At 41.6% G+C, this 25,416-nt stretch overlaps 1 protein-coding gene across 1 annotated transcript; it reads left to right on the top strand.

Annotated features, from left to right (window-relative positions):
• Positions 1 to 475: 475 nt before the first annotated feature.
• LOC139423090 (diacylglycerol O-acyltransferase 2-like) lies at positions 476 to 19,517 on the top strand. The gene is made up of 8 exons (XM_071174733.1): positions 476 to 800; positions 4,036 to 4,167; positions 4,617 to 4,724; positions 8,704 to 8,774; positions 13,607 to 13,811; positions 14,220 to 14,394; positions 16,392 to 16,591; positions 17,031 to 19,517. Exons 1-8 carry the CDS (start codon positions 761 to 763, stop codon positions 17,183 to 17,185), a joined length of 1,086 nt encoding a protein of 361 aa, XP_071030834.1. The 5' UTR covers positions 476 to 760; the 3' UTR covers positions 17,186 to 19,517.
• The last annotated feature ends 5,899 nt before the right edge of the window (positions 19,518 to 25,416 follow it).

The raw sequence follows: 25,416 nt of genomic DNA, 5'->3' as shown, positions 1-25,416 counted from the left end.
GGCATTGGCTAACCATAGTGACCTGTTAAGCATGTTTGACATGTTCAGCTTTTAATGCCCGTACGAAAAAAGATTGCAGTCAGAGTGTAGTATAACCGCAGTACACTAGAGTGTAGTATAACTGCAGTATGCTGCAAATACTGCGTCCAAAATAACAGTTTATTTACTGCAGTAATTTTGCAGTGTAACTGGAGTTAGAGTGCTGTATAACGTACACTGTAGTTATTATGCAATTATTGCGTCCAAAATACCACAGACGACTGCAGTTACTGCACTATTACTACAGTTTAAAAACTGCAATCTTTTTTTGTAAGGGTGGTGGTGCTAAAAGTAAAACATCTATAAGAATTTAATCGCGGGGCGGGCTGTCAAATGTGATGGAAATGGTCAAAGCACAACCGTTGAGCACTGCCGACATCACGTGACTGTCCAGTAAATACACACCGTGAGACAGTGTCAGTGCCCGTTCAGTGTTAACCGTGCCTGCCTCCTTCAGGCCCAAGTGTTAGTTAGACTGTGCCAAAATCGCATCCACTTAGGTTATTTTCCAGGAGCGCACCGGTTTGTAAATAAAAATACACCTCCCACCCCCTCCCATACTGACTGTGACTGGCTCCTCCCATACCGGTTAAATGCGCGCTCGGCGCTTCAATTCAGTACAGTGGAAAGCAGTCATGATAGAGGAGCTGTAGAGTTTACAAACTTTAAAGCAGCAAGTATTTCCAAGTCTTGTAATCTGTTTATTCCCGGAGCCACAGTTATGAAGACCATACTTGCTGCCTACTCCGGTGCTCTAAAAGGTAAGATATGCACCCTCATTCAAAATGCACTGCAAACAAATTGCACACAGACTTCAGTCATCCTACCAAGCGGCAGTAATTTGATAATCGGCAGTCATTTTATAATTGGATCATCTCCACTATATTCCAAATCCTGTGTTGGCGTGTAATCCGTTTTCGTGAGATGAAGAAGCAGCTTGCAAAACATTAAAATATGACAGAACTATGGCAGCCCAAAACATAATCAGAAGTTTGTTGGGATGCTGTTTGTTGTGGATGTAATACGTCATTGTCATGTAAGCCATTTGTTCTGAAAGACATCAGATAAGCCAACACATTGGTGTGTTGTGAAAAGTGTATTTGGGCACAGCAGTTTTCATACATGTTGCTTGTATATTTTTAGGGGTCTGATCTGTGAAGGAAGAGAAGTGAAAAAGTGTACACCAGGGCCTAGTTCAGTAGGCAAATGTGAACGTTGAAGATATACAGTACATATCATGAATAGGGCTTACAAGTTTATTTATTTTACATGCCAGAGAGGCTCAAGTTTGTCCAACATAATATAGTTATATCAGCAACTTTCCACAACGTTGTGCTGAATGCTGCCCAGTAAGGGGCAAGATGTGGGGTCAGTGACTGATTCACTGTGTAGTATCCCTAGTCTACATCAAGTCTTTGACCCCCTGAGGCTGATACTGCCCAGTAGCCCTGATTTCGAAACCAGCACGACACAGTGTTATTTAGTCCATTAAAATTGGTTTACGTGGTTGTGTTGTCCCGTGGTATGGGAAAGATCTGCTGATGAGGCACTGAGCTTGAGTAGATTAAGCAGTGTCCCCTCAGTGGCTTGCTCTTGTTCTGGTCTGTCACTACTTCTATATATGTCAGTGGAGGACTATCCTCAGTGAATTTCATAAAAAATAGTGAGACATTAAAATTATTATTTTTAGATAATTTTATAATATGTTTATTATAGTTATTTATTAAACACACTGTGTTGCTATGAAGGTCTACAGTAGCCTCAACGGCACTGTAGGGTAGCACCATGGTGTAGCCGGAGGACAGCTAGTAATTTTCAAGTTTCTTCACCTGTCTATCTTATTTAAAATACATTTTAAAAACTCTGGAACTTCAAAGGTCATTTAAAGGCTTAAAAATCAATTCAGCTATTTTGGCACAGTGACTCACTACCCAAACCAGACCCAAGTAGCCAAGAGACATGATGGCCTTCTACTGCTGTCTTGTGGATGAGCTGGGAATCAGACATATATTTACATCAATGGATAGACAGACTTCAGATTTCACTTCATATGTATGTCATTCCTATAAGACAAAGTTTTGTTTGGTTTGCTGCATCAGGCTTCGTAGTAGTCACATTGTTTCTGACACGTGTATCTGAATCCCACAGTTCAGTTGTTAGTAGTTACTATCTTGTCTAATCGCTGCAACTCCTGTACGGGCTCGGGAGAGACGAAGGTCAAAAGCCATGCGTCCTCCGAAACACAACACAACCAAGCCGCACTGCTTCTTAACACAGCGCGTATCCAACCTGGAAGCCAGCTGCACCAATGTGTCGGAGGACACACCGTGCACCCGTCGACCTGGTTAGCGTGCACTGCGCCCGGTTTGCCACAGGAGTCGCTAGTGCGCGATGAGACAAGGATATCCCTACCGGCCAAACCCTCCCTAACCCGGACGACGCTAGGCCAATTGTGCGTCGCCCCATGGACCTCCCGGCTGCGACAGAGCCTGGATGCGAACCTGGAGTCTCTGGTGGCACTGCGATGCAGTGACCCTAGAGGCCCGATCTTACCTTTCTAAGACTAATAGTTTTTGAACTGAAATGTACACTGAGGGTATTATACAATATTTTGCGTTAAGTGTGTGCCCTCTGGCAACTACTCTACTACACCACACAATCCAGGTGTACATGTGTGTTTATACCTGTGTGTGTAACTCTTCACAGTCCTTGCTGTTCCATAAGGTGTATTTTTATCTGCTTTTTAAATCCGATTTTACTGCTTGCGTGAGTTACTTGATGTGGAATAATTTTCCATGTAGCCATGGCTCTATGCAGTACTGTGCACCTCCCATAGTCTGTTCTGGACTTGAAGAGACCTCCGGTAGCATGTCTTACAGGGTTTGCATGGGTGTCCGAGCTGTGTGTTAGTAGTTTAAACAGACAGCTCGGCGCATTCAACATTCTTACAAAAACAAGTAGTGATGATGTCAATCTCTCTTCTACTTTAAGCCATGAGTGATTGACATGCATATTATTAATTTTAGTTCTGCGTGTACATTTTAAGGGGCAGTCATGCTGCCCAGAACTCTGGGCCAGTTGTAATTTTCCCAAGTCCCTCTTTGTGGCACCTGACCACACGACTGGGAAGTAGTCCAGGTGCAACAAAACTAGGGCCTGTAGGACCTGCCTTGTTGTTGTTAAGGCCGAGCAGTGCTTTATTATGGGGAGAGGTCTTGCCATCTTAGACAGGTAACTCTCAATCCACAATGGGGTGTAAAGTCATAATGAAGGGCAAGAGACAGGTTAAAGAAGCATTTTTAAGCCTTGAGACATGGGTGTGTGCCATTCAGAGAGCGAATGGGCAAGATACAAGATTTGCCAGGTGCACTGGTTTGAGTGTGTCAAACTGCTGGATATTACACTCAACAGTTTCCTGTGTGTATCAAGAATAGTCCACCACCCAAAGGATATCCAACCAACTTGACACAACTGTGGGAAGCATTGGCGTCAACATGGGCTAGTTTCCCTGTTGAATGCCTTCGACACCTCGTAGAGTCCATGGCCCGACTAATTGAGGCTGTTCTGAGGGCAAAAGGGGCGGTGCAACTCTATTAGGAAGGTGTACTTAATATTTTGTACACTCAGTGTACATGTAGCTGTCAGGACTGTGGCTCTGCTCTTTATGAGTAGTGATCAGACCATGGTGGTAAGTGGCTCTGTCTCTATAGCAATTGCAGTGGCATGAGGAATTTGATGTGATCTGTGATGTTTATTGCTTGTGGTCTGTTTGATCACGGCGCTTTGTGAGGGATGAACATTTTGTTAATTTTCTCTCTAGTGTCTAATCTAATGTCCCTTGTTTGTGTGTGTTTGTCAGACTTTGAGAACCTGGGAAAAGGATTGACAGTTTATTATTTTCATATTCTAGTCTTCTCACTGACTGCAACTGACTTAATCGATTGATGTGGATGTACTGTACAGTGACTCATTTATGACCCTGTCTATCTTCTCTAGGCACAGGCTATAGCATCCTCTCGTCCCTGCAGGACCTGCCCTCCCCTCCATGGCCTGCCCTTCGATCCAAGATGGAGAAACATCTTCAGGTCATTGCAGTTCTTCAGTGGGTCATCTCCTTCCTCGCCATGGGTGAATATGTGACTGGATCTCTGTGTGGCTCTAACTACACTAAACAAAAATATAAACACAACATGTCAAGTGTTGGTCCCATGTTTTATGAGCTGAAATAAAAGATTGAAATGTTCCAGACGCACAAAAAGCTTTTTTCTCTCAAATGTTGTGCACAAATGTGTTTACATCCCTGTTAGTGAGCATTTCTCCTTTGCCAAGGTAATCCATCCACCTAACAGGTGTGGCATATCAAGAAGCTGATTAAACAGCATGATCATTACACAGGTGCACCTTGTGCTGGGGACAATAAAAGGCCACTCTAAAATGTGCAGTTTTATTTTTCAAATGCACATTCTCCTTATCCCTTATTTCAACACAAACACCATAAATGTACACTGCGTGTGATACAGTGCAGGTGCTGAATAGCTGTTCCTCTGCTCTCTCTCCTATCCTATCCGACCACATAGGCATCAGCTGCACTGTGCTGTTAATCTACATGTTTTGCACAGACCTCTGGGTGATCGCTGCCATGTACACTACCTGGCTAATCTTCGACTGGAACACCCCCAAACAAGGCAAGTACCACGGTCACTCAAACCGGCTCTTAATACTGGTCAGGTTGAGAGGGTTTTTCCCCGTCAGCCCTGGGATTTGAACTGGCAACCTTTCGGCTCCTTGCTTAACTTAATGGCTGCCGTTGCCCTATTGTGGTTAAATTGTGCCCTTCTATACAGTGCCTTCAAAGTATTCAGACCCCTCGGCTTTTTCCACATTTTGTTAGGTTACAGCCTTATTATAAAATGTATTGCATTGTTTTTTCCCCCCTCAATCTACACACGATACCCCATAATGACGAAGCAAAAATATGTTTAGAAATGTTTGCTAATTTATTACAAATAAGAACCGGAAATATCACATTTAAATATGTATTCAGACTCTTTACTCAGTACTTTGTTGAAGCACCTTTGGCAGCAATTACAGCCTCAAGTCTTTTTGGGTATGACGCTACAAGCTTGGCGCACCTGTATTTTGAAGTTTCTTCTATGCAGATCCTCTAAAGCTCTGTCAGGTTGGAGGTGGAGCGTTGCTACACAGCTATTTTCAGGTCTCTCCAGAGATGTTCAAGTCCGGGCTCTGGCTGGGCCACTCAAGGACATTCAGAAACTTGCTCTGGAGCAGGTTTTCATCAAGGATCTCTGTACTTTGCTCAGTTTACCTTTTTATCTGAATCCTGACTAGTCTCCCAGTCCCTGCCGCTGAAAAACATCCCCACCGCATGATGCTGCCACCACCATGCACCATCCCTACGGTGTAGCCAGGTTTCCTCCAGACGGAACGCTTGGCATTCAGGCCAAAGAGTTCAACCTTGGTTTCATCAGAACAGAGAATCTTGTTTCTCATGGTCTCAGTCTTCAGGTGCCTTTTGGCAAACTCCAAGCGGACTGTCATGCGTCTTTTACAGAGTGACTGTCTGGCCTTCTGGCCACTCTAGCATAAAGGCCTGATTGGTGGAGTTCTGCAGAGATGGTTGTCACCTCCTTGACCAAGGTCTCTTTCTTTTGATTTTTCCCATGATGTTAAGCAAATAGGCACTGAGTTTGAAGGTAGGCCTTGAAATACATCCACGGGCACACCTCCAATTGACTCAAATGATGTCAATTAGCCTATCAGAAGCTTATAAAGCATGACATCATTTTCTGCAATTTTCCAAGCTGTTTAAAGGCACAGTCAACTTAGTGTATGTAGACTTCTGACCCACTGGAATTGTGATACAGTGAAATAATATCTGTGAACAATTGTTGGAAAAATTACTTGTCATGTACAAAGTACTAACCGACTTGCCAAAGCTATAGTTTGTTAACAAGAAATTTGTGGAGGGTCATTTCAGGATGAGCCTGCAGGAAGGGTACCAAATGAGGGAGGCGGATGTCTCCCTGTAACGCACAGCGTTGAGATTGCCTGCAATGACAACAAGCTCAGTCCGATGAAGCTGTGACACACCGCCCCAGCCCTCAGTCTAGCCTCTCTCAGCCTATTTCGGACAGTCTGAACATTGATGGAGGAATTTCGCGTTCCTGTTATAATTCGGGCAGCTGTTGCCATCCTGTCCCGTGGTGTGATGTTCGGCTGTACCGATCCTGTGCAGGTGTTTGTTACACGTTGTCTGCCACTGCGAGGACGATCAGCTGTCCATCCTGTCTCCCTGTAGCGCTGTCTTAGGAGTCTCACAGTACGGACATTGCAATTTTATTGCCCTGGCCACGTGCAGTCCTCATGCCTCCTTGCAGCATGCATAAGGCAAGTTCACGCAGATGAGCAGGGACCCTGGGCATCTTTCTTTTTTTTTTTTTTTCAGAGTCAGTAGAAAGGCCTCTTTAGTGTCCTAAGGTTTCTTAACTGTGACCTTAATTGCCTACTGTCTGTAAGCTGTTAGTGTCTTAACGGCCGTTCCACAGGTGCATGTTCATTAATTATTTATGGTTCATTGAACAAGCATGGGAAGCCATGTTTAAACCCTTTACAATGAAGATCTGTGAAGTTATTTGGATTTTTACAAATAATTATTTTGCTGAGTTTATATACATACACTACCGTTCAAAGGTTTTGGGTGACTTAGAAACGTCCTTGTTTTTTAAAGAAAAGCTATTTTTTTAATTTTAAAATAGCATCAAATTGGTCAGAAATACAGTGTTGACATTGTTATTGTTGTAAATGACTATTGTAGCTGGAAACGTCAGATTCTTTTATTTTTGTACGACTATGTAGATATTCCACAAATAATCAGCAGTTTCCAGCAACAATAGTCATTTGCCACATTAACAATGTCTACACTGTATTTCTGATCAATTTGATGTTATTTTAAATGGACATAAAATAAGCTTTTCTTTCAAAAACAAGGACATTTGTGACCCCAAACCTTTGAACGTGTGTGTGTGTGTGACACACTTACTCATTCAAGGGTTTTTCTTTAATTTCACTATTTTCTACATTGTAGAATAATAGTGAAGAAATCAATACTATGAAATGTAGTAAACAAAAAAAGTGTTAAACAAATCTAAATAATATTTGAGATTCTTCAAAGTAGCTACACTTTGGCTTTATGACAGTTTGCACATTCTTGGCATTCTCTCAACCAGCTTCACCTGAAATGCTTTTCCAACAATCTTGAAGAAGTTCCCACATATGCTGAGCACTTGTTGGCTGCTTTTCCTTCACTCTGTGGTCCAACTCATCCCTAACCATCTCAATTGGGTTGAGGTTGGGTGATTGCGGCGGCAAGGTTGTCTGATGCAGCACTCCATCACTCTCATACTAAGCACAAACTAGATGGGATGGCGTATCTTGTGTATATATTGTATATTGTGCTTAAGTGTGCCTTGACTTCTAAATAAATCGCTGACTGTGTCACCAGCAAAGCACCCCCACACCATCGCACCTCCTCCGCCATGCTTCACGGTGGGAACCACACATGCGAAAAACATCCGCTCACCTACCCTGCGTCTCACAAAGACACGGCAGTTGGAACCAAAAATCAATCAGACCAAATTACAGATTTCCACCGGTCTAATGTCCATTGGTTGTGTTTCTTGGACCAAGCAAGTCTCTTCTTATTGGTGTTCCTTAGTAGTGGTTTCTTTGCAGCAAGTCAACAATGAAGGCCTGATTCATGCAGTCTCCTCTGAACAGTTGATGCTGAGATACGTCTGTTACTTAAACTCTGTGAAGCATTTATTTGGGCTGCAATCTGAAAGTGCAGTTTTTCTAATTAACATATCATCTGCAGCAGAGGTAGCTCTGGGTCTTTCTTTCCTGTGGCGGTCCTCATGAGAGCCAGTTTCATCATAGCGCTTGATGGTTTTTGTGACTGAACTTGAAGACACTTTCAAAGTTCTTGAAATGTTCTGTATTGACTGTCTTAAAGTAATGATGGACTGTCATTTCTCTTTGCTTATTTTAGCTCTTCTTGCCATTAATATGAACTTTTTTTTTTGTTGGTCTTTTACCAAATAGGGTTATCTTGTCACTACAGAACTGATTGGCTTAAACGCATTAAGAAGGAAAGAAATTCCACAAACTAACTTTTAACAAGGCACACCTGTTAATTGAAATTCATTCCAGGTGACTACCTCCATGAAGCTGGTTGAGAGAATGCCAAGTGTGCAAGGCTGTCATCAAGGCAAAGGATGGCTACATGTATTCTTCAAACCTATTTAGATTTGTTTTGTACTTTTATGGTTACTACATGATTCCATATGTCTATTTCACAGTTTTGATGTCTTTATTATTCTACAATGTGTAAATCTAAAGAAAAACACTTGAATGTGTAGGTGTGTCCAAACTTTTGACTGGTTATGTGTGTGTGTGTGTGTGTGTGTGTGTGTGTGAAACTGATGTAATTTCAGAAGCAGTGGTTTGTGTCTGTGACCATAAGGAGCTGTGCTGGGAAATTGAGTTAATTGGCACTATGTTACTGTTTATTTACATGAATCATTATGTGGGTTACATGATTTATTATTCTGACGGGAGATCTATCCTTTACCTTGGTTTTCTCAGGTGGCAGGAGGTCCTCTTGGGTGAGGAACTGGACTGTGTGGACTTACTTCAGAGATTACTTTCCCATCAGGGTGAGTGGAAAAGAATAGGCCTAACATTTTAAAGGTATAGTGTGTGAATTTACGTGTGTGTGTGTGTGTGTGTGTAATTTGGGAATGGGCCATTCAGTGCTATGTAGCATCTTGACCTCTTATATTGGAGGATGTATAAACAAATAAAAGTGGGATGGTTTTCACTTGTCAGTGTGTATGCGGTGTCATAAGGCCAGATAATTAGGTTTGCTATCAAACTGGAAATTTGTGATGGAATACAACATAGATATGCCTGCCTGTACAGATGCTAAAATGTGCTTTTTCTGGTCAGATACAAAGCTAAAGAGCATCAATGGTTTTTATTGATTATTGTGTGATGTAGCACAAGCTTGACGATAACCTGTTCCCTGATGATGCAATAAGGAGTTGACGTGTCAGTTGAAAGGATAGGCTTTGCCCCGCCTGATAGGCAACAGCTCATCGCTGAGTTTTTTATTTATTTAAAAAAAATGTGTATTATTGCTCTCCTCCGCACCTGGAGATTGTTGGGAGACACGTTCTCTTGGTATCCTAACAGCAAGCATTTTTTTGCCTTCAGATTTTTTGGCAAGTTCCTCTTGTGCTTTCTCGCGCTGCCCTCCTGACCAAGCTGAGTTGTTTGTATGCCTTCACACTCCTCATGAATATCAATGAACCAACGGCATTCAAATGACATCTGCTATGTTTAATTGTCCTTCCGTTCAGCTATTTAAGTGTTTTAAAATGGAGCATTTTAGAAACATTAACCCTACAATAAATGTTTTACCATACAATCTTTTTCACTCATACATAGAAAGTATAGTCAAAGGCTCTTAAAGCGAAGCCAGATATGGTCACCGATTTAAGAATAAAGGTAGTCTTAACCATAATGACTCAATTATTGACAGTTAACAGCCAGGGGGGATTCAAGTGTGTGTTACCTCTGGAGCTTGGACTGAGCACTGACTGTTTCTGTCGGAGTGTCTTGATTACTTATTTGCATCAAGTAGCGCTGACGCAAACTGAATAAGATGGCTGTGTTTGATAACATGTCTCTGCATCGATTTGAGACTTACAGTATTGTAATTTTTTGGGTTGGTAATCAGGATGATGTTTTGTGATGTGGAGTTAAGGGGCTTCAATTGTAGGGTTTTCTGACTCAAAGACAGGTATTGGTAGGGCTTGAGACACATTAGAAACTTCATGTCAACATCCTGCTTCAGATGAATGGTTGCTTAACTTGTTTTAGCTTGTGCAACTAATGCAGTTGGATGTCAGCTGGTAGTCAGGCCTGGCTGGTGTCAGTGCATGCAGGGACGGTGGCTTACATCTTGCAGTGCCAGCAAGGGCTCCTTCTCTCTTCCACTTACTGCATGTATGTTATCAAATACAGCGGTGGCCGGTTATTGGTTGAATAACTGGGGCACAAGGTGGTTGGAGTTGTCAACAAAGCAGCATGACACAAATATAATCAAGTTTTCAAACTAGTTTTTAATTATAAAAAATTAAAAAAAACATTTATCCGATTTGTGCATTTGAGCAACAGCATAAATGCACAAACTGAATAACCACTGCTACACATGCTGCCACTTTTTAAAACAGATTAGATTATACTCTTTAGAACGAGCAGTCCGCTCACAAAAGATCGAGTGCTGGCTAGCTAACAATGTCACAAAGCATGATGCGCTAGCCAGTTAACTTTCATTCTGAAATAACTTCATATTTCCGAGTTCGTCAGATATTAGTTTAGAAAGACTTAAAATTGGCATTGGAGCTTTCTAGCTAGCTGCTTATCAAAGGTACACTACATGACCAAAATTATGTGGACACCTGCTCATCGAGCATCTCATTCCAAAATCATGGGCATTAATATGGAGAAGGCCCCCCTTCTGCTGCAATAACAGCCTCCACTCTTCTGGGAAGCCTTCCACCAGAAGTTGAAACATTGCTTCAGGGACTTGCTTCCATTCAGCCTCGAGCATTAGTGAGGTCGGGCACTAATGTTGGTCGATTAGGCTTGGCTCGCTGTCTGCATTTCAATTCATCCCAAAGGCGGTCGATGGGGTTGAGGTAAAGGCTCTGTGCAGGCCAGTCAAGTTCTTCCACACGGATCTTGACAAAGCATTTCTGTATGGACCTCTCTTTGCATTGGGCATTCTTGAAGCACAGAATCATCTAGAATGTCATCATATGCTGTAGCATTAAGATTTCCCTTCACTGGAATTAAGGGGACTTGCCAAAACCATGAAACAGCCCCAGACCGTTATTCCTCCTCCACCAAACTTTACCGTTGACACTATGCAATGGGGCAGGTCGCTTTCTTCTGGCATTCACCAAATCCAGATTCGTCCGTCGGACTGTCAGATGGTGAAGTGTGATTTAATCCCTCCAGGGAAGGCTTTTCCACTAGTCCAGGGTCCGATGGCGGCAAGCTTTACACCCAGCCAGCCGACGCTTGGCATTGCGCACGGTGAGCTTAGGCTTGTGTGTGGCTGCTCGGCCATGGAACCCATTTAATTTCATGAAGCTCCCGGCAAACAGTTCTTGTGCTGACGTTGCTTCTAGAGGCCGTTTGGAACTCAGTAGAGTGTTGCAATTGAAGACAGGCACTTTTTACACGCTTCAGCACTCTGAGCTTGTGTGGCCTACCACTTTGTGGCTGAGCCATTGTCGCTCCAAGAGAATTCTTGTCGGTTATTGTCACTGCCGTGTATATCCCACCCCAAGCAGATATCACGACGGCCCTCAGAGTCCAGTGAAGTTCCTTATGTAAACTGGAAACCATACAGTGGGGCAAAAAAGGATTTAGTCAGCCACCAATTGTGCAAGTTCTGGGACTGTTGCTGGGCCACACGGACTTTCATCTCCCTCCAAAGATTTTCTATGGGGTTGAGATCTGGAGATTGGTTAGGCCACTCCAGGACCTTGAAACGCTTCTTACGAAGCCACTCCTTCGTTGCCCGGGTGGTGTGTTTGGGATCATTGTCATGCTGAAAGACCCAGCCACGTTTCATCTTCAATGCCCTTGCTGATGGAAGGATGTTTTCACTCAATCTCACGATACATGGCCCCATTCATTCTTTCCTTTACACGGATCAGTCGTCCTGGTCCCTTTGCAGAAAAATATTTGTTTCATCTGACTATATGACATTCTCCCAATCTTCTTCTGGATCATCCAAATGCTCTCTAGCAAACTTCAGACGGGCCTGGACATGTACTGGCTTAAGTAGGGGGACACGTCTGGCACGGCAGGATTTGAGTCCCTGGCGGCGTAGTGTGTTACTGATGGTAGGCTTTGTTACTTTGGTCCCAGCTCTCTGCAGGTCATTCACTAGGTCCCCCGTGTGGTTCTGGGATTTTTGCTCACCGTACTTGTGATCATTTTGACCCCCCGGGGTGAGATCTTGCGTGGAGCCCCAGATCGAGGGAGATTATCAGTGGTCTTGTATGTCTTCCATTTCCTAATAATTGCTCCCACAGTTGATTTCTTCAAACCAAGCTGCTTACCTATTGCAGATTGTCTTCCCAGCCTGGTGCAGGTCTACAATTTTGTTTCTGGTGTCCTTTGACAGCTCTTTGGTCTTGGCCATAGTGGAGTTTGGAGTGTGACTGTTTGAGTTTGTGGACAGGTGTCTTTTTATACTGATAAGTTAAAACGGGTGCCATTAATACAGGTAACGAGTGACAGGACGGAGGAGCCTCTTAAAGAAGAAGTTACAGGTCTGTGAGAGCCAGAAATCTTGCTTGTTTGTAGGTGACCAAATACTTATTTTCCACCATGATTTGCAAATTCATTAAAAATCCTACAATGTGGCTTTCTGGATTGTATTTTATTTTTTCTCATTTTGTCTGTCATAGTTGAAGTGTACCTATGATGAAAATTACAGGCCTCATCTTTTTAAGTGGGAGAACTTGTACAATTGGTGGCTGACTAAATACTTTTTTGTCCCACTCTACTTGCACATTCATCTTCTGCACATCTACCATTTCAGTGTTTAATTGCTATATTGTAATTACTTCGCCACCATGGCCTATTTTATTACCTTAACTCCCTTATCTTACCTCATTTGCACTCACTGTAGAACCTTTTGTTCTACTGTATTATTGACTATGTTTTGTTTATCCCATGTGTAACTCTGTGTTGTATGTGTCACACTGCTTTGCTTTATCTTGGCCAGTTCGCAGTTGCAAATTAGAACTTGTTCTCAACTACGGTAGCCTACCTGGTTAAATAAAGGTGAAATAAAAAAACATGTTCTTATTCCATCCCTTTAAATTTGTGGGATTTAGGTAGTCGTTGTGGAATTGTTAGATATTACTGCACTGTCGGAACTAGAAGCACAAGCAGTTCGCTACACTCCAATTAACATCTGCTTGATTTAGACCTTTCCAATTTACAATAACAGCATTTACAGTTGACCAGGGCCGCTCTAACAGGGCAGAAGTATTGCATCTCTGTAATGGAACTACTATATCTGCCCTGTGAACTGTAACTCCATCGACTACCTCCTCTCTCAGAATGGAACGCTTCTACTCCTGCATTGCTTGCTGTTTGTGATTTTAGGCTGGCTTTCTGTACAGCACTTTGATATATCAGCTGATGTAAGAATTGTATTTTATTTAGTGGAAACGTGTGTCTGGGATGTTTACCTGCACATCACATTTTATTGCCTTATTTGCCTGTAAACTATTTTATTACTTGAGCGCAAAAGATGCATCATATCAGGGCTAAAATGAAAAGCTGTTCCATTTTCAGGAAAATAGTCTTAACACATCCTCTAAACCTCCTCTCCTCTGAGACTGGTGTGATAGTACAGTCTAATCATGTTTCTTTTTGTCAACTTTTTTTCCAGCTCATCAAGACACATAACTTGCCGCCCAGCCGAAACTACATCTTTGGGTACCACCCCCACGGGATCTTCTCTTTCGGAGCCTTCTGTAACTTCGGGACTGAGGCCACTGGATTCTCCAAGAAGTTCCCGGGCATCAAGCCTTCTCTTGCCACCCTGGCTGGAAACTTCCGGATGCCAGTCCTTAGAGACTATCTCATGTCTGGGGGTGAGATGGTTTCTGGGAGTTTTGTCCCTCTGAAGAGGCTGCCTCTTCTCTCTTTAAACTGCTGATAACAGCCCTTTAGCTACAGACTGTAATTTGGCAGAACTCTTGAGCTTTGTCCTATTACGCAGCCAGGACGAAACAGCCAGCCTCTGTCTACCAACCTGTATTTGCTGAGCTCGCTATTGTAGGGAGCTGCTTCTGTCAAAAGCTAACAGTGCAGGGTATCTTAATTTGGTCATTTAGAGTAGTATTGCAGTGTAATGTAAAATTTACAGCAATAATATGTGTCTGTGCTCAACCAGTATGCTTTTTCTCTTAAATAATGTCTACTGAAAACAGACTTTATGGTTTGGTCTTTGGGCCCATGTTTGATTGCTGAGCCTAACCCCATTCTCTCCCATGCGTTAGGTATCTGCCCAGTGAACCGTAACTCCATCGACTACCTCCTCTCTCAGAATGGAACTGGCAACGCAGTGGTCATCGTTGTCGGGGGAGCAGCAGAATCTCTGGACTGTGCTCCAGGCATGAATTCTGTCACCCTGAATAACCGCAAGGGATTTGTGAGGCTGGCCCTCCAGCAAGGGTGAGAGTAGAGCGCAAACACAAATCCTGGCTACACACATACACTACATGAGCAACCTGCTCGTTGAACATCTCATTTCAAAATCATGGCCATTAATATGGAGTGGGTCCCCCCCTTTGTTGCTTTAACAGCCGCCACTCTTCTGGGAAGGCTTTCCAATAGATGTTGGAACATTGCTGCATGGACTTTCTTCCATTCAGAGCATGAGTGAGGTTGGGCGATTAGGCCTGGGAAGTCGGCGTTCCAATTAATCCTAAAGGTGTTCGATGGGGTTGAGGTCAGGGCTCTTTGCAGGCCAGTCAAGTTCTTCCATACCGATCTCGACAAACCATTTCTGTATGAACCTCACTTTGGTCACGGGGGTATTGTCTTGCTGAAACAGGAAAGGGCCTTCCCCAAACTGTTACCACAAAGTTGGAAGCATTGAATCGTTTAGAATGTCATTGTATGCTGTAGCTTTAAGATTTCCCCTCACTGGAACTAACTAGTCCGAACCATAATAATAAAAAAAAACAGCCACAGACCATTATTCCTCTTCCACCAAACTTTACAGTTGGTGCTATGCATTGGGGCAGGTAGCGTTCTCCTGGTATCCGCCGAACCCATATTCGTCTGTCGGACTGCCAGAATGGTAAAGTGTGGTGATTCACTCCAGAGAACCTGTTTCCACTGCTTCAGAGTCCAATGGCGGTGCTCTTTACACCACTCCAGCCAATGCTGGAAGGTTGATGCTGAAATTGCCAAATCGCCAAATCAACTCATTTGAAGGGGTGTCCGCATACTTATTTGTATAAAGTGTACCTCTGTTACACACATCAATTGATCTGACTACATGGTGTTTGTTCTTATGTAAGACATCTCATCGGGCAGCACAGACATGGGTGTCATTATGACCAATTGGATTGAATCGAGAGAATTGGCTAAACAATAGGTTTGATTGGCACCAGGGTTGGGTTAAGTCTAAAAATTATATTATAAATTCTATTTAATTAAAATTCCAGGTCAATCTTTGAATTCAGACATTAATTTCCTCTCAATTTCAATGTTAGGTCAATTCCAAGGATTCAAATTCTAATGCAATATTATCCCTGAAAATTCCAATTTCCTCAGGCTTTCAGGCTGATCATGTCATTGTTCAGACAACCTAGCTATATTGAAATTATTTAAATTGCAGTCAATTTGTGATACTAAGTTTATTAACTGCAAAATGTACAAATATTGAATTCTAATTGAATTCAAAGTCAAAACGGTCTAATTTCAACATTGTTGAAATTATATTGAATTCAATGTAAATTCTTCACTTCATGAGTGAATTTAATTGGAATTTTAAATTGGAATTGACCACAACCCTGATTGGCACACACTTACTCGTGTGGTAATTGGTCCTCAATTGCTCAGAGCTCCTCCTGGCATAGAGTACACACACCCGGGTCAAGGCCAAAGGATAGACTCCATCAGATTGACTCCTGAGAACACTGTTTCAGCACACTGAGTGAGCTGGCATAGACCAGATCAGACTAACTGGGAATCCCACTCTACTCCAGGGCCATTAGGCTGCCATTTTGACTTGCTGAACTTATCCAAACAAGCCTACTTCAGTGATAAATATTGTCTGATGGTGGATTGTAGATACGCTGGTTCAGTGTCTTAAAGGTTGTATAAAATGTTATGTAGAGGTGACCCTCATTCATGACAACCTTCGATAACATGCATGATTGCTAATTTCCCCTGGCATGTACAGTACGTATCTGGGTCACTGGCTCATATTTTTAGGACCTCCTAAGACAAGTGGCATGTAGGCCTATGTTACCCTGGCTAAATGCTTCCCAAAGGTTCCTTTTCTAAATTCCTCATAATGTGTTTTCATGACAGATGTTGAAATAATTAGAGCAGGGAAGCTTCAAAACAAGTCAGCTTATCATTCAGAGATCAGATGATATCCATTATGCCCTATGAGTAACTTCTGAAGACTAATGTAAACCCTTGCTCTCTGTCAGGTCTGACCTGGTGCCGGTCTACTCTTTTGGGGAGAACAATGTGTACAAGCAGGTGATCTTTGAGGAGGGAACCTGGTGTCGGCTAGCTCAGAAGCGGCTGCAGAAGATTCTGGGCTTTGCTCCCTGTCTGTTCCATGGCTGTGGCCTCTTCTCTGACTCCTGGGGAATGGTGCCTTACAATAAACCCATCACCACCATCGGTGAGAACCCTCTCCAAGACCCCACTGAAAGTATCTCACAGGCATTTAGTTTCTGGTAGTGATCCAGTCCATGTATTTGATGCTATTCTCTCTGTTCCTGCCATTATTATGAGCCATCCTCCCTTTAGCCATCTATCTTATTGATCTTATCTATCAAAATATATGTTCAACTCAAATTGTTCTGTCAGCCAGGATCTGTAGATTATTGTCCATCTGTAAAAATCTTCAGTAATTACAATGCTAGGTCGGGGTTATGGTTACTACCAAGCAGTTCAAGGGCAACTCTTGCTCCTCTGTGTTAACAGAACCATCCACACAGTCAACATTTTCTCTCCCCTGCATCAAGGCCATGTTCATGTTAAATGTTGCAGTTCGTCAAACCAAAAAGTTAAATGTCAGTTGATTTTTGCGGATATTGATTTTTACCCCCTTCTCTTAGTGGGTGAACCGATCACAGTACCAAAGGTTGAGGAGCCTACTCGGGATATGGTGGAACTGTACCATGCCATGTACATCAAGTCCCTCAGGAGCCTCTTTGACAAGTATAAGACCCGCTTCGGATTGAAAGAGAGTGACATCCTGCACATCCAATGAGAAAAGAGTGAGCGGGACGCCCTCGGAACCTCAGAACTGTGGCAGCTGTTTGTTCAGCCTCGACACCCCATTCACGTGCATGGATCTGATTGATTGTCTCTGGAATTCAATCGATATACATAAAGTTGTGGGTGTGTAATAAACCCACCCGCGCTCTCATCCTCGTCCAGTATACAAGGCTCACGTCCCTACTCCACTCAGGGTGAAAATGTCAGGTTTTAATGTTTTAGGTTGCTTTACTATTCCGCCTGACCTAGTCAACTTTGCTATTGGCAAGGACTATCTTAAATGTCTCCGAATGGAGTCTCTTCAGTGTATGCCACATTTCTAGATATGATCCATGACAGAAGAGATGAGGGAGTATAGTTTGATAAGATATGATCACTTGCTTTCATGTGCAGTGGAACTCCCACTAGGTGGCACTAGAAGGCTATATATATATATACACACACACACACACACACACACACACACACACACACAAGCACCATGTTTGTTTCCCCCATGTATCCATGTAGTTGTCCCATATATTAGGCCCTAAAAAAGTTCAATATCAGATGTTTTGAGGCCTTTATTTATTTTTTGCTAAATGCACAAACAATGCAATTGTAATGGTATGGCCTCACTCAGAAGTTAATATAGTGTGGTAATTGAGCCAAAGAACTGATGTGTGTCCCCTCCCAGCACACGCATACTTCATTGAAACTGGAAGGAAGTAATTCTAATGGATTTAGATTGTGTTTATAGGATGCCACTAACTATTGTATTATGTAAATAAGAAAAAACCTGTCCTCCCTTGTCCAATGGAACAATTTTTTTTCTTCCATAAATTTATATATTGATGCACTTTTTGTAATTTGTTACAACCCTCTGAGGTATTGCACTAAAATGTGCCTTAGGAATTTTTCAATGTCACATTTTTATTGACTGGGCTGCAGAGTGTTTAGTGCCTTGATACCCCATGTACTGTAGTTGTTGACGATTTTGATGATGTAAAAACAATTCTTCCTCCACACAGAGGGCAGATCAGTGATGAATGTCATGAAAATACACTTATTGTGGGGTTCTACTCAATTGAGTAAAATGGTAAATGTACAGTATAAGGGTTTTTCTATCACACATTTGGATTAGAGTTAAAAGTCAAACTCCCATGGTAATTTCCAAGAAGTGTTAGCGAAATTACTGAGACTTGATATGCCATCATCCTGCCAATTATCTTAGGTGCAGAACTGTTTGTATATTATGCAAGATGAAAAGACTACAATTAATTTGCAATGTGGTGAAATGTTGAGGTTGGTGATGAGTGCTAAATAGAAGTGTCATTTGAAATGCAAATTCTTCTAGCTTCAACATTAACTTCTTGTAAAGGGCAATAAACATCTCACTCTCTTAACTCATGTGCAATAAACAGCAGCCAAGGCCTTAATGTTGGGAATGAATAGCTTGAGCAAAATCTGTCTACTTAAATGAAACTTTTTGTTTTTAGAATAAAACTTAACATGTCTTCGTAAACATGTATTTTCTTCCTGTCATCACATCATAGACACAACATTGCATCTTTTTAGTGTTTTGTATTTTATTAGGATCCCCTGAAGCAGCAGCTACTCTTCCTGGGGTCCACACAAAACATAACATGACATAATACAGAACATCATTAGTGCTGTTCTTGTCTAAAGACATAAGGACAATCGAAACAAAAAGGTCCTAAGAACTGTTGCATGAATACATTAGTACAAACACACTGAACAGAAATATAAACTCAATATGCAACAATTTCAAAGATTTCAAAGAAGTTACAGAATTACTGTTCATAATAGCAAATCAGTCAATTGAAATAAATTCATTTGTCACTAATCTATGGATTTCACATGACTGGGAATACAGATCAATCCGCTGGTCACAGGTACTTTAAAAGAAAGGTAGGGGCGTGGCTCAGTAAACCAGTCAGTATCTGGTGTGATCACCATTTGTCTCATGCAGCACAACACATATTCTTCATATAGAGTTGACCAGGCTGTTGATTGTGGCCTGTGGAATGTTGTCCCACTCCACAGGAGGTTGGTGGCACCTTAATTGGGGAGGACCGGCTCGTTCTAATGACGAGTGGAATTGGTGGAATGGTAACAAATACATGGGCTCCCGAGTGGAGCGGCGGTCTAAGGCACTACATCTCAGTGCTAGAGGTGTCGCTACAGACCCTGGTTCAATTCCAGGCTGTATCACAACCGGCTGTGATTGGAGTCCCATAGGGTGGCACACAATTGACCAAGCATCGCCAGGGTAGGCCGTCTTTGTAAATAAGAATTTGTTCTTAACTGCCTAGTTAAATAAAGGTTAAATAAATAAACATCAAACATGATTTCCACGTGTTTAACGCCATTCCATTAGCTCCGTTCCGGCCATTATTATGAACTGCATCTTGTGTCCCACTCCTCTTCAATGGCTGTGCGAAGTTGTTGGATAATGGCGGGAACTGGAACACGCTGTTGTACACGTCAGTCTAGAGCATCCCAAACATACTCAATGGGTGAAATGTCTGGTGAGTATGCACGCCATGGAAGAACTGGGAAATTGTCAGCTTCCAGAAATTGTGTACAGATCCTTGCGACACAGGGCCATGCATTATCATGAGGTGATTGTGGCGGATGAATGGCACAACAAATGGCCTCAGGATCTCGTTAAGTTATCTCTGTGCATTCAAATTGCCATTGTTAAAATGCAATTATGTTCGTTGTCCATAGCTTATGCCTACCCATACCATAGCTCCACTGCCACAATGGGGCACTCTGTTCACAACATCAAATCAAATTAAGCTTTATACAGCCCATATCAGACATGGAATGTAATGCAATGTGCTTTACAGGAAAAAAAACATAAAAAACAATGAAAATAAAAGCTGAAATATTTACTACACAACAAACATAAAATAAAAAACAAAATAATGACACAAACTGAACAACTAAAAAGACCTTAAAATGGGTGTAATGTGTGCTCTTCGTCTGGTCTTGGTCAAAGAGACCAAAGACAAAAAAGACCAAAAAGAGACTGTACCTAAGTTCATACTGTGTAATTTAATGCTTTCACACTATTTCAGGATGTGAAGTAGCATGCTAGAGAATAATACTGGTTTCCAAATTGCATTTCTGTTATGCTTCAGTGGTTATGCATGTTGAGTTCTTGTTCATTGGAGAGGGGAAGATGTAGTAGGATGTCCCTTGGGGGTATCCGTACCTATGTATGACATGCGCAGACTAGGCTAGTAAACATGCTGAAGCTAGAACCTCATTGTCGTGCCTCCTGATTTTAGATTATACTACAGATGTTGTTGCTAATTTGAATAACTTTCAAATTATCATCATCTCGTGAGTTGAACTTTGTTTTTTATTGCAGTGGGCATGCTGTTGTTAGCCATCTATTTTAAAATAACTTTTGTGTATGTGTGAAACATTGTTGCATTTCAACTTTAGGTTACTTTGTGTGCTAAGCGTGAAATGTTTTTTGCAATGGGAAGTAATAGTTGTACATTTCGATAAGGAAATGCTTAGCCTAATGGTTGTGTTTTTGTATTCTTATGATTGGGACCTACTGGCTTATTTTGTCCAAGTGAATGGACTGCTTATCCTTTAATTAACATCATTCTGTGTGTGATTGCTGTCTTTCCATCGGCCCTATGCAGTGGTGTAGTGGTGCCTGGAGAAGTGGGGCCTGTGTGAAGGAAAGGTGCCCTGTGTGAAAAATCCTTTTTCAGATGTCATTCTCAAAACCACAAAAACTTCTAAGTTCACAACAATCCTTAAACCACATCAGAAGACCATGTTTGAGATCTGGGAAAAACTGAAAAAATATATTTTTGGAGGGTGTAGTTGCATTTTAATTCAATTGAGCAATACAAATGCCCTCCCCATTAATATAAATCAGTATTATAACTTTGTCAGTTAGGCCTAAATTGCAGTCAACATTTAATTGGGAAGGTTTTTTGGGAAAGTCATTAAATATTTATGAAAACAGTGTATGATAACTAAATTCCTCATCGCAAATAGCCTACTAACCAACACTTCGGACCAAACATTTTCAATATCTGTTTTGCATACCCATTGTTGCCTTAGTTATAATTTACTGGTAGATATGTTAATGGTCTCCTACTTAAAAACTCTACACCCCCAAGGGCTTAATGAGGAGGACCTTGTATGTTTCTTGTAGTGTTGTCTACTCACACTAGGAGTCCCTCCCCATCCCCAAAGTGTTGTATATTCCCAATTCTATGTGACATATGGATGGTCAATTTTTGAAACTCTTCTATATATTCCTTGTTAATATGCATTGACTCCCTATTTTCTAGTCTCTAATTAACTATCTGCTTGCACAGGTTGCGCCTGTTACACACAGAAGGTGTTTTAAGCACAGTACATGTCAAAGGTTTGGACACACCTACTCATTCCAGAGTTGTTCTTTATTTTTTACTATTTTCTACATTGTAGAAGAATAGTGAAGACATCAAAACGATTAAATAACACATATGGAATCATGTATTAACCAAAAGAGTGTTGGAGAGTGATGGAGTGCTGCATCAGATGACCTGGCCTCCACAATCACCCAACCTCAACCCTATTGAGATGATTTGGGATGAGTTGGACAGCAGAGTGAAGGAAAAGCAGCAAACAAGTGCTCAGCATATGTGGGAACTCCTTCAAAACTGTTGGAAAAGCATTCCAGGTGAAGCTGGTTGAGAGAATGCCAAGAGTGTGCAAAGCTGTTATCAAGGCAAAGGGTGGATACTTGGAAGAATCTAAAATCTAAAATATATTTTGATTTGTTGAACACTTTTTTGGTTACTACATGATTCCATATGTGTTATTTCATTGTTTGGATGTCTTTACTACATTTCTACATTGTAGAGAAAAACTTGGGAATGAGTAGGTGTGTCCAAACTTTTGACTGGTACTGTATGTGTTCTTAATATGTTTGTACAGCGCTGATGAAGGCATAAGTCCGAAACATACCATATGTCTTGTTTCTTTTTATTAGCACCTTGCAAATTCACTTTTTGTATTATATTGAGCATGGATTTAATTAATTATATTATTTTTGCATCTCAGCCACCCTGGGTTATTCCTCTTCATGGTTTTGAGTGTGACTACTTTTTAAAATCTACAGATATAAGCTGAAACATCTTTCCTACCTACCAGCTATCGATGCCATTCTTTTGTGAGCTGCTCCATGAGACAACCAGTTGAGAGCTGCATGCTCTTGCTGCCTGCAGATGATTTTCCACTGAAACTAGGCTATGTGTGCTGCACGCATGTTTATACACTATATATACGCAAAAGTGTGTGGACACCCATTCAAATTAGTGCACTCTCTGACCTACAGTGCCTTGCGAAAGTATTCGGCCCCCTTGAACTTTGCGACCTTTTGCCACATTTCAGGCTTCAAACATAAAGATATACAACTGTATTTTTTGTGAAGAATCGACAACAAGTGGGACACAATCATGAAGTAGAATGACATTTATTGGATATTTCAAACTTTTTTAACAAATCAAAAACTGAAAAATTGGGCGTGCAAAATTATTCAGCCCCTTTACTTTCAGTGCAGCAAACTCTCTCCAGAAGTTCAGTGAGGATCTCTGAATGATCCAATGTTGACCTAAATGACTAATGATGATAAATACAATCCACCTGTGTGTAATCAAGTCTCCGTATAAATGCACCTGCACTGTGATAGTCTCAGAGGTCCGTTAAAAGCGCAGAGAGCATCATGAAGAACAAGGAACACACCAGGCAGGTCCGAGATACTGTTGTGAAGAAGTTTAAAGCCGGATTTGGATACAAAAAGATTTCCCAAGCTTTAAACATCCCAAGGAGCACTGCAAGCGATAATATTGACATGGAAGGAGTATCAGACCACTGCGAATATACCAAAACCTGGCCGTCCCTCTAAACTTTCAGCTCATACAAAGAGAAGACTGATCAGAGATGCAGCCAAGAGGCCCATGATCACTCTGGATGAACTGCAGAGATATACAGCTGAGGTGGGAGACTCTGTCCATAGGACAACAATCAGTCGTATATTGCACAAATCTGGCCTTTATGGAAGTGTGGCAAGAAGAAAGCCATTTCTTAAAGATATCCATAAAAAGTGTCATTTAAAGTTTGCCACAAGCCACCTGGGAGACACACCAAACATGTGGAAGAAGGTGCTCTGGTCAGATGAAACCAAAATTGAACTTTTTGGCAACAATGCAAAACGTTATGTTTGGCGTAAAAGCAACACAGCTCATCACCCTGAACACACCATCCCCACTGTCAAACATGGTGGTGGCAGCATCATGGTTTGGGCCTGCTTTTCTTCAGCAGGGACAGGGAAGATGGTTAAAATTGATGGGAAGATGGATGGAGCCAAATACAGGACCATTCTGGAAGAAAACCTGATGGAGTCTGCAAAAGACCTGAGACTGGGACGGAGATTTGTCTTCCAACAAGACAATGATCCAAAACATAAAGCAAAATCTACAATGGAATGGTTCAAAAATAAACATATCCAGGTGTTAGAATGGCCAAGTCAAAGTCCAGACCTGAATCCAAACGAGAATCTGTGGAAAGAACTGAAAACTGCTGTTCACAAATGCTCTCCATCCAACCTCACTGAGCTCGAGCTGTTTTGCAAGGAGGAATGGGAAAAAATTTCAGTCTCTCGATGTGCAAAACTGATAGAGACATACCCCAAGCGACTTACAGCTGTAATCGCAGCAAAAGGTGGTGCTACAAAGTATTAACTTAAGGGGGCTGAATAATTTTGCACGCCCAATTTTTCAGTTTTTGATTTGTTAAAAAAGTTTGAAATATCCAATAAATGTCGTTCCACTTCATGATTGTGTCCCACTTGTTGTTGATTCTTCACAAAAAAAATACAGTTTTATATCTTTATGTTTGAAGCCTGAAATGTGGCAAAAGGTCGCAAAGTTCAAGGGGGCCGAATACTTTCGCAAGGCACTGTATATATGGAACATTTCTGGGATCTTTTATTTCAACTCATTAAACATGGGACCTACACTTTACATGTTGTGTTTACATTTGATGTATGGACACATAGGCCAAGTATGTTTTGATTTGGCTTGATTGATGTGGAAATATGTACAAGTTTGTTGTAAATATGTTTGGCCTTGACCCATGTAATATGATTGTGTTCTTAACTTCAGTTGACAAAGTTGATAAAATAAATGTTCTATCACCATTCAATTAATTAGCCAATTAGGCAATCAAATGCTTAGGACAAACAAAAAACAGTCCTCACCAATTACTCTCCACTACTGTACTTGAGTGAATTGTCACCAGCAGGTCACGCGATAGATACATACATGCAGAAACATTCACTTCCTCATATTTAGAGGAAGTCTCTTTCCACAAGATAGCACAGCCACAAAGTCAAAATTGTCCACGTTGTAAAAATTTATGAAAACAAAATAGCCTTTTGGTCCTAATTTAAGGTTAGGCACACGGTTAGCAGTGTGGATACGGTTAGAGTTAAGGTTCGGTTTTAAATCACATTTTAAGAGTATACATACAGATTTTGTCAAATGAACGTAACATTTTTATTTTGGGGGAATTTGAGCTAACCCTAACCCTTTTCCTAACTTTAACCTAATTATCCTAACCTGCTACATTAATACTCTTAACCTGCTGTGAAAGGTCAAATCTGGCGTTTGCCGTAAAGATGCAAATAGTCTATATTGTAAAAATGCAATAAATCAAAAGGTGAGTTTTTGGTATTGATTTAAGTTTAGGCTGTGTGGTTAGGTTAAAAATAAAAATGTAAGAAGATAAATCGGACTACCGAGTGGTGCAGCAGCCTAAGGCACTGCATCTCAGTGCAAGAGGCGTCACTAGTCCCTGTTTCGAATCCAGGCTGTATCACAGGCTGTACCAATCCTGCAGTGATTGGGAGTCCCATAGGGCGGCGCATAATTTGCCCAGCGTCGTCAGGATTTGGCCGGGGTAGGCCGTCATTGTAAATAAGAATTTGTTCTTAACTGACTGGCACAGTTAAATAAAGGTTACATTTAAAAAAAATATATATATTGTATGAATAGGCGGGGTTTATGACTTTGTGTTTATGCTAACTAGTGACGATACCTGAGCGGAGTCCCCATATTAGTTTTTTCTGTAGCAACGGAAGTTCGGTTGAAAACCGGAAACATCCGCGTTTTCTCGACCCCGCGTAGAGTGCTCTTT

Source organism: Oncorhynchus clarkii, chromosome 12, assembly GCF_045791955.1.
Source record: "Oncorhynchus clarkii lewisi isolate Uvic-CL-2024 chromosome 12, UVic_Ocla_1.0, whole genome shotgun sequence".
In the NCBI taxonomy this organism is placed as follows: Eukaryota; Metazoa; Chordata; class Actinopteri; order Salmoniformes; family Salmonidae; genus Oncorhynchus; species Oncorhynchus clarkii.
This window is presented reverse-complemented; position numbering and strand designations above follow the sequence as displayed.

What these genes read in the sequence shown, in the direction of transcription:
- LOC139423090 (XM_071174733.1), top strand. Translation starts at nt 761, where the DNA reads ATGAAGACCATACTTGCTGCCTACTCCGGTGCTCTAAAAG. An exon ending in AGACTATCTCATGTCTGGGG is followed by an intron (nt 13,812 to 14,219) that starts GTGAGATGGTTT and finishes CCCATGCGTTAG; the next exon opens with GTATCTGCCCAGTGAACCGT. An exon ending in TAAACCCATCACCACCATCG is followed by an intron (nt 16,592 to 17,030) that starts GTGAGAACCCTC and finishes CCCTTCTCTTAG; the next exon opens with TGGGTGAACCGATCACAGTA.